This window comes from Helianthus annuus, chromosome 11 (assembly GCF_002127325.2).
Source record: "Helianthus annuus cultivar XRQ/B chromosome 11, HanXRQr2.0-SUNRISE, whole genome shotgun sequence".
Taxonomy (NCBI): domain Eukaryota; kingdom Viridiplantae; phylum Streptophyta; class Magnoliopsida; order Asterales; family Asteraceae; genus Helianthus; species Helianthus annuus.
The window spans coordinates 153903123-153912737 of record NC_035443.2 but is presented as its reverse complement, the minus strand read 5'-3'; the positions used below and the strand labels follow the sequence as shown (position 1 = coordinate 153912737).

The 9615-nt window shown below is 35.4% G+C and overlaps 1 protein-coding gene across 12 annotated transcripts; it reads right to left on the bottom strand.

The window, feature by feature from the left end:
• Positions 1-5028: 5028 nt before the first annotated feature.
• Positions 5029-8892, bottom strand: LOC110890813. Of its 12 annotated transcripts, none has more exons than XM_035979225.1 (8): positions 8726-8886; positions 8611-8648; positions 8477-8540; positions 7751-7818; positions 7459-7636; positions 7294-7391; positions 6536-7130; positions 5029-5476 (listed from the first exon to the last, which is right to left on the bottom strand). In XM_035979225.1, the coding sequence occupies exons 4-7, from the start codon at positions 7781-7783 to the stop codon at positions 6834-6836; spliced, it is 606 nt and encodes a 201-aa protein (XP_035835118.1). In that variant the 5' UTR covers positions 7784-7818; positions 8477-8540; positions 8611-8648; positions 8726-8886; the 3' UTR covers positions 5029-5476; positions 6536-6833. The 12 variants fall into 12 exon arrangements, 11 of the variants coding, with proteins under 11 accessions (XP_035835118.1, XP_035835113.1, XP_035835120.1 ...); XM_035979220.1 differs by having other exon boundaries at positions 8482-8540; XM_035979227.1 differs by having other exon boundaries at positions 8611-8644; positions 8726-8878.
• Positions 8893-9615: the final 723 nt, after the last annotated feature.

The window sequence follows — 9615 nt, the reverse complement described above, 5'->3', positions numbered from 1 at the left end:
GTCAATGGTCAACATGAAGTTCGTTTGAACTTCGTAACGTGAGCGTAATCACGACGGTCATAGTCTTTTGTGACTATACCTACTGATTACCACGTTATTTAGGCGTAGTGACGAGTCGTAGTTTCGGTCAAAATGCGTATTCTTGCGTATTTTGCAACCAAACTATTCTTGGGTATCAAGACCCTTTGTTTTGATACCAAACTTTTTTTCTAACTTTGTTAAACATGTTTTAACATGTTTAGCTCGTCACTTTAGGTTTAGTGCTTATATAGGGTCGTAAGGTAAGTGGTCTAAACAACCGCTTAGACTTTCGAACCCGACCCGTTTGGTCAATCATTTAGATTTGACCCAACACATTTTGTGACCATAGTTTCATAAGGAATAACCTTCCGAGGTTATACTTTATGGTCACTGATGTGCTAAAAGTAGTTTAATAAAAACAACTAAAATTAACCTAAATCTAGACTCAAAGTAATACTCTAGACTCTCTAAAACTCGACTAAACTACTAACCGGCAAGCGAACCGATCGACTCTAGTAAAGCTAAGTAAGTTCGGATATCGAACCCACGAGACTCAATTAAATTACGCTACGACTCTATTTAAACTAGGACTGTCACGACTTACTAAATTTGTTTATTTGATGGGGGGGGGGTTCTAAAAATCCTAAATTAAAGTATTAAACTAGAATATTAATGAAATGCTAAACACGAATGTGGACGAAGACTTTAATCAGAGGCGATGAAGACTGCCTAGGCTAGACGCAAGCTTAACTCGGAATGGATTTCTATTCGAAGGTAATGTGGTATGGGACCGGGATCTTTGGATACTAAACCTATTAAGACACCAACTAAGCCCCTCAACCCTTCTCGAGGCGATTCTTGTGGCACTACCTAGGTTGTTACGATTACCGGTTGTTAGATTTCCTTACAGTCCTCTAACTTCTTGAAAGTGCCTTAATGTGACAATCTACCTTACAGCGCGAAAGTCTAAGGCAACTATGTGTTTCAACTTGGTTTAATAGACAAGAGAATGGTTAGGGAATGTAGGATCGGTTTCGCGACCTGAATGAGTCAGTTAGAAGAGCTCTCGTATGTTTTAGAGGCGGAATACTAAGAAAGACACTTCAAAACAGCTTGAATTCACTTTAAACCTCTTTTCTATTAATATGACAGTGATTACAGTCAGAGAAACAACCGGCAGCACTTCGGTATCAAGTTTCTCAATCGTTTCAAATGAGAACCGTTTGAGATCTATATATACTAGTGACCTGACCGTTTGAACAGACTCAAACGGTCACTATACATTCAAACGAGCACACTCAAACGGACACCTCTCAAACGGGCACGACTATTCAAACGGTCAGCTCTTCTTCAAACGGTCAGCCTTCCTTTCAAACGGCCAGCCTTGACTTTCCTTGATTCCTTGCCCAATCTGATCTGCAACGAGCCCGAGACTCGACATAAGACGAAGACGACAGATGACTGCACCAACAGGGAACTAGACCGATTTCTTACAAAACCTAAACCTAGTTATAAACCAAACCAAGACCTATTAACAACATCGAGCCTTACAACGACAAGATTAGTAGAACACATGATTTTATAAAGTTACCGAATATTACTTCTAAGGTTACTTACTAGATTTTCGCCTTAAAGGATTAGAGACTTATAACGTGATATAGACACTCACCTAAATCAAAAACCCTAGCACAACCCTATTATGTGATATAGACCGTCACCAAGGATTATACGAAGCAATAAACAGTGATTAAACGATATCAAGCATGCATATACACCAAGTTAAAATTCCATAATTGTTTACAATACAAGAAAGCCCATAAACCACATTAAAACCGAATAAAAATCCAATCTTTATTAAACCATTGTCATGCCTAGGTAGTTGAAGGTTTTTAGCCGGAAACATAATCAGAAACAAAGATTTAATCATTATAAGTTCTGAATTCATCAAGTTACAAATTTAAACGAACGAAAACGAAAGAATGGGATGATTAAACCCGTAATCTTCACTCCCGAACGCTTCTGATTGTTACCCGAATGATTCTCAGCTTCCGAGCACTCCAAGAACCTTCAAACAGCCTCTGAAAGTCTCCAAGAACTCCAAATTCGTAAGTATATGCGGCTGTGAACGATCATTGTCACACCCCGACACGTAAAACGATAAATCATGGCGGAAACGTCGGGGAGTGTTGTAACAAAATTATTGTTTCAAACCATGGATACGAAGAGTTTCGTTTCATTAAATATTAAACATTGTCTTAAAGTTAAACAAGCAAGCAAATCAAACATAGTCTATCATTATTATTAAATCACTAAGGCCTTGTCCAGTCCTAAGTGAGCTTGCATCCTATTCGCAATCGACACTAAGCAACATCACCTGAAACATATGTAAAAACAAAGTCAGCAAAGAAATGCTGGCGAGTACATAGGTTTTGTGAGAGTGTCAGATTCATGGCTCGTTTATACGTTGGAATAAATTGTGCAACCTCATTAATTGTCATTAGAAAACCTTGTTTTATAAAATGTTTGTATCGTAAAATGAATAACCGAATCAAAATAGTTTGGTTATAATTTATAAACCTCGAAGCCATGAATCTTTACCCAAAACATTTGCTTTTCGTAAATCATTTTCGTAATAAAATTCGTATAGTTTATATCGTTTCGAAAACCTCGTTTGTGTGACATCGCTTCCAATTGTTTACCCAGATCGTTTAATTCGTTAAACATCTCTTTAGTCGTTTAAATCATTCTCGTTTTAGATCGTGAAACTACTTTTGGTCGTCTCGCTAATAACATTCAAACCTGTGTGACTCGTTTATTATTCAACTCGTTTTCGCATTAACAAACCTCCAAAGGGTAAGTTAACAATCATCAGATTCGGTCGTTACCCACCTAACCCACACATAACCATGGGTCCGATCTGATAACGGGTTTTGTCGGATCCTATGGTACCATAACCTAATACTGGTCGGTTTGGCCGAAATTAATGAATGTCATTTGTTATGTAATTACAACCAACAAGCTCGTTCACATTATCGAAATCGTTATTAGTTTGATATAAACCATCTTACTCGTTGTGAAACCATCGTTAAAACATCGAAATCGTTTTGATACATATGAATCACCCCAAAACAATTGAAAACAGTAAAATAGGGGAACTATGTACTCACCTTTGGGTGCGTTTTTATATGCTAACACAATCCCTCAAATTATTTATTTGTCCTAAATTAAATAAGAATAATTTAATAAACAAAATTCATAAAAATGACGAAGTTTCTCCGATACTTAGAATTTTCACATAACTTTGAGATTCCTTGAAAAGTTATTATTTTGATTATTTTGGTATATTCGCGTATATGTACTCAAGCGTAAAACAAATAATCTTGTCAAGTATTATCATGTCATTATACACATATTATAAAACACATAGCACATTGTAACATATAAAATTTTCTCATGAACAACCCATTATAGTTATGTCGAAAAACACTTATTTTAGCATTTCGGTAACTTTTTTTGAGCGTCGGAAGTCACGTATGACTAACCAAACACCAAGTAAACTTAATTATAAGTTAAAATACTTATTTTTATACTAAAAATATCAGTTTGGTTACTGATATAAAACAGTTTAATAAAAATCCTCTGAAAAGGCGATTTTTAACCATTTTACCGCATAGTTTTGCATCAAACGTTACCCGAACCATCCCTAATCGAAATGACTTGAAATTTTTAACATAACCCATGTTATTTACTGAATAAAATAATGGTTTTACTCATGATAGTGCAGGTCTTAAATACAACATTTAGATCATGCAAATTTCGCATGTTTTACCTTTTTTTAAGCTATATGTACAACATGTAAAGCTACCAACCTTATGTCAAAGTTTCATGCCATTATAATACATCAAATAAAGTTATTTATAGTGTTTATAACCTGATCTAAAACAGTTTTTGCCAAACAACCCCTTTTTTATCATTTCTTGAGCTTTAAAACCACATGTATCTTCGTGTATAAGTGCCTAAAGCACACTAACATAGCATCACATTTTATATGGGTTTAGATGCATCAAATATGAGATTTATTTATGTTATTTGCTGATGTACTTGGTCATCTAACATATCATACATGAATCACCAAATACTTGCGATTTTTTTCCATTATTTAAGAACAAGCAACAATATAAACGAGTGTTTAACAACAACCAAACTCAAAACTCATACACACACACATATATATACGTACTAGCCATTTACCCGCGCGATGCGGCGGGAGTGACGAGTTACAATGGGATACTCATTTACCGTTAGTTCATCAGTCGTCTCGTGATATATTGTATAGTACTTAAGTTAGTTTTCTTATTCGTGATATGTTGGCACTCGTTTTTCTTACAAGGCGGAAAACCGCGCGATGCGACGGTTTTCGACAATTAAGACAGCCCATTTTTTCTTTCAAATAAGAGTAAGTTACTACATGCCACATCACTCCATTCGTTAGCGTTTCTTAAGGTTGTCAGACTTATGGGTTGGATGTGAATGGTTTTGATGCATCAAAGGATTGAACAATTAAAAAATAAGATGAAATTGATAATAATTTAATTTTAGGTTTAAAAAGATAAATGAGAAAATACTTTGTTGATAACTCAAAAGTAAAAGACACCAATGTAATAGTTTGTCGATAACACAAAAATAAAAGACAACAATGTAATTAAAGTTTAAGAAGGTACATATATTATTTGTTTTGGTTATGTATTCTTTGACTTTTATATTTTAAAACAATATATAGGGTAGGCCTCATTTTAAGAAATATTAAAGAAGAGTATCTTCATAATGTAGCTTAAAAAACATTGTAGGAAATATTGAATTATTGACCTTAAATATTATCAACCAGTTTTAAAGTTATGGATGGAGGAGACCTTCAGGGCTTTGCACTACAACTTTTAGTTTTATGATACTTTTAAGTGGCACAAAAATAAACAAGAAAAAATCAATATGAACCTTTGCACAAAAGGATTTTTTTAAGGGCCAACAAAAGTAATTTTTTTAGAAAACGATTAACCAAACAAGTTAACCAATTTGGTACATTACAATTCTTAAAACACAAAAGGTGAGGAGTAAACATCCCCAGCCCAGCATCAATTCAACAACCTCTACTGCCCCAAACATTCCACCATTCCCATGTAAGTTCTTGCACCTTTGCTTTATTGCGCCACCATAGAAAGCTTAGAGTCTTAACCTCCACCTTGATCGCTTCCAAGTTAACTTGTTTCCCTTCAAAGACCACACCAGTGAAACACCCCCACAAACACCATGTTGTTGTTTGAATAACCAAATGCACACTATTCATCCACTCTTGGACCCAGAGATGATTACCCATGTTTAACAAGTCTTTTTCATCGACCATGAAGAAAGATGTATCCTACAGCAACTCGCTATAAACTCCCGAAACGTTTGTGCCAAACTGCAGGATACAAAAGATGTTATGATGACTCTTCGAAATGGCTATTTTAATAGTAAAGTTTTTGTAATATGATTTTTTAAGACTTAGTTTTGCTATTTAAAATGGGGTAGCGGAGCAGCTTGTTCCCGTTTAAGAAATTATGTTCAATTATTATCTAAACCTAATAATAAGACCCAAAAAATGAAATAAGAAATTATGTTCAATTATTATCTAAACCTAATAAAAAGACAAAAAAAAAAACAAACAAACAAACCGTTGGCTGCCTCTGACAAACCCATATTAGAAAATTACTGGTTTTCACTGACCTGTTTTGACATATAAGTGAAGCGATTTGGGTTATGTTTTACTCTAACAGGTCAATTAGGTAACATACAAAAACTTAGCTAATATCGTAATGGGTCAAATAAAATGGAAGCCCTCTAAAATTTACTTAAATTCTTTTCAACCTTATATCCTTTTATTTAAGATAGAGTTAATTGCCCGGATGGTCCCTGTGGTTTCACATTTTTTCACGTTTAGTCCCCACCTTTTGAAAATAGCAGGTATGCTCCCTATAGTTTGTCATTTTGTTACTCGAATAGTCCCTGAGTAGATGTTAGTTAGTTTGGAAATTGCATGTATGCTCCCTATGGTTTGTCATTTTGTTACCCGGATAGTCCCCAGAGTAAATGTTGGGGGACTATCTGAGTAACAAAATGACAAACCATAGGGAGCATACATGATTTTCAAAAGGTTGGGACTAAACGTGAAAAAAAAGTGAAACCACAGGGACCATCCTGGCAATTAACTCTTTAAGATATATAAACTGTTACTTTAATAATATAAGTTTCTATTATCAAATGTAATACATTAATTAGCTTGAAAGAAAAAAAAGAATAACTGGTTGGTTGATCAACCCAAAACTTTATTCCCTATAGGTCTCATCTTTACATTTTTTGTTTTACATTTTGATCTAAATTTTGAGGTTTTCACCCAACACGTTTTGATACGTTACACATCTCATGCCACCCACCGACCCATTTTTAGCATATGAATTAACAGAAAGGGCAAAGACTATACCTGAGAGCCACCATGCCATCATATACCCCAAAGAAATGAGTGGTCTGATTTGCCAAACTTGAGTTCACCTCATTGCTCACATAATCCCCAACAAATATTTTATTAGGGACTTCCATAAAATAAGGAACAACTGCAATCCAGGGATGAGCTCGGTACCGTCCGGTACCGAACCGGTACCGAAAATCCCTAAAAGTGGGTACCGGTACCGGTACCGAATATACCCGGTTCGGTACGGTTCGGTACCGGTATTTGAGGGTAAAAAATGGTAAATTCCGGTACCGAACCGGTACCGAAAATGTCAAAAGTGGGTACCGAATCGGTACCGAAAAAGCACCCGGTTCGGTACCGGTACCAGGTCTAATTTGCTCATCCCTACTGCAATCGCATCTTCCATTTCCGATCTGTGACCACATACGGAATGGGAACCCCAAAGAGGAATGTAGTTCGGTTCAAATACATTTTTTATTCCTTTACTTTGACTTTTCGCAACAGTTATGGTTTCCCCTTGTAATTTAGTGAGAGATTTTGTTTCCCCCTCAAACAAGCTTGAAGTGAATGCTGACTTTGACATCTCTTCCATATTGTAAATGTCCTCCTGTTCGTTTATCATAAAAATCAACACCAAATTAACTCATGTAATATTCAAAGGTAAATCTTATCATTCATGTAATATTCAAGAGAGAAGGATATCACATGTAATAAATTTTATAGACATTATGGTAGCCCAGACCCTTGAGTTTGTAGCAGAGCAAACTTACCAATTGAGGATCATAGATGATACATCTAATAGTTTTCACCTCTATAGATGACAGATTCACCTGTTTTGGTCTACCGGTCTTTCTCCAACCTCTTACATCTATAACATTAAAAAAAGATATAAGAAACTTTTTCCATTTTCATCTTGACAAGATTGAAGGACATACCAGTGTAGTCAATGGTATCACCAACCAAAATTCTAAACCAATCAGGAGCCAATCCACAAACCTCTGCTAACTCGAAGAAATCATGACGACAAAGATAGTATGCTCCCGTGGTTAGATGAAATACATACAAATCTCCTCCCAAAATTTCTGCACATTCCATGTTATTTTCCAAGGTTTCCTAATAGAACCCAAAAATATATTTTTTTTTCAGCGAAAAATAAACAAATTCAGCATTCAATTCCACTCATTATTATTCTAACTGATTTCAAACGGTTAAAAACACTAAATTTACCTCTCCTGTGTGCACATTGATGATATGCAGCATAAAGCCAGCGCCAACCGAGCTTGAAACCCAATCACCTGACCAAAAACAACAATCAAAGCTAGTCGTTATTGATTTAATCTACACAATTTACAGCGCGTAAACAAAACTGAATAACTTTTCACAACATTGACTTAACATTGAGACAAAACCCACATATGACAGACATAATGTTCAACAAAACCCCACTGTTTGACAGACAAGAACATGGAGCCAACAAACCAGCCCCACAACATAATAAAAGCTAAATCTTGTTTTTACACATATTGAGAGAGTGACACAACACTACATGCAATTATAGTTCTTCAAACCTTATTTTTGTAGAAAATATTCAAAATATATGTTCATTCTTGCCATACATATATCAACGAATATACATATATCCCAAAAAATAAGCAAAAAAATTAGAATCATCTGTTTCAAGATTCTCCGAAATCACACACACCAACTTCCACACACACACACAAAAAAAACATAGACCTTCTAGAACCATCTATTAACAACATCAAGATCTGTTCATTCAGGACCCACTTCAAATCCCCCTTCAAAATCTTGAAACAACAATACCCACTTCACATTACATAAAAAGACTCCAACCTTACCAACAAAAGATGATCTTTATCACCTACAGATTCAATCTTTGTGGGTGTCGGTTGTTTTCCGGCGAAAAAAAACTATAATAAATTGTGAAACAACCTTACCGGAGTTGCCCAAATCTTCAACTGAACTTGGTCTTCATCATCATTCATGAAAAAACGAACTGAAAAAAAGAACAAATCAAATCTGGTCAGAATCGAATTTAGCAAAAAAAAAAAAAACGAATTCAACACCTCATTACAGTCCAGATCCAGATTCGAAAGTGCCCTAACTTCATCATTGAAACCAAAAATTAGGTCTGCCATTGTTAGTAACCTTTGTATGAAGTGAAATGATTGAATCGCAAACCTCTTGAACCGTATTCTCCATTGGATTTGATTTCTGTTGGAGATTGTGAATCTGAATTTGATATCGAAACCCTAATCGTTGGCATGTGCTTGCGTCGCCAGAGAGAGAGAGAGAGAGAGAAGGTTGATGAAAAGATCTGGTGAGATGCGAGTTGTGAGAGAGATGAGAGAGAAGGAAGGGGAAAGGTGGATCCGTGTGAAAACAAAATCATCCGTCAGATCATGATCCGTGTGAAGAAATGAAAGAAAATGGACGGCTGATGATGGATCCGGGTAAAGGGTAAAAGTTATGTGTTTCTTGGTGCTTTAAGTCTTGTACATTGTGCATTGAGTATGATTTAAGTACATTTTTCATTTCCAATCTTATCCTTCGGATATGCTTTATAAAGTAGTATAGATATGTACGGTTATACATGTATATATACACCACCATTTTTTTGTAACCAAGACTCATTTCATTTTTAGATTTCAAGTTTAGTGAAAATCCCAAGATTCAAGAGAAACTTTAAATCATCTAAGAACAACTATGAATCAATGGTATGATTTAAACATAAGTGTTATACCTTCAAGATTCAAGAAGGTTGTGGGATGATAGGAAGCTTGTATTCACTTGACAACACCTTGGGAACACCCTTAGATCTTCACACTAACTTGAAGTTTACTAGAAAGGGTGTTGAATCTTCAAGAACAAGACTTGAAGATATGAAGAAGATTAATATAGAAAGAGGGAGAGATGGGGAGTGAAGATGGAGTGATGGAATGGTGGTATTTATAGACCTTTCATATAGCATATTCCTAGCATATTCCTAGCATATTACTAGCATATTCCTAGCATATTCCTGGCATATTCCTGACATATTCCTGGCATATTCCTGGCATATTCCTGGCATA

Bases quoted from the DNA above. Each gene is read 5' to 3' on its own strand.
- LOC110890813 (XM_035979225.1), bottom strand. From the start codon at position 7,783: ATGCTGCATATCATCAATGTGCACACAGGAGAG. The intron at 7,637-7,750 runs GTAAATTTAGTG...GGGTTCTATTAG, and splicing joins TCAATGTGCACACAGGAGAG to GAAACCTTGGAAAATAACAT. The intron at 7,392-7,458 runs GTATGTCCTTCA...TTAATGTTATAG, and splicing joins TGATACCATTGACTACACTG to ATGTAAGAGGTTGGAGAAAG.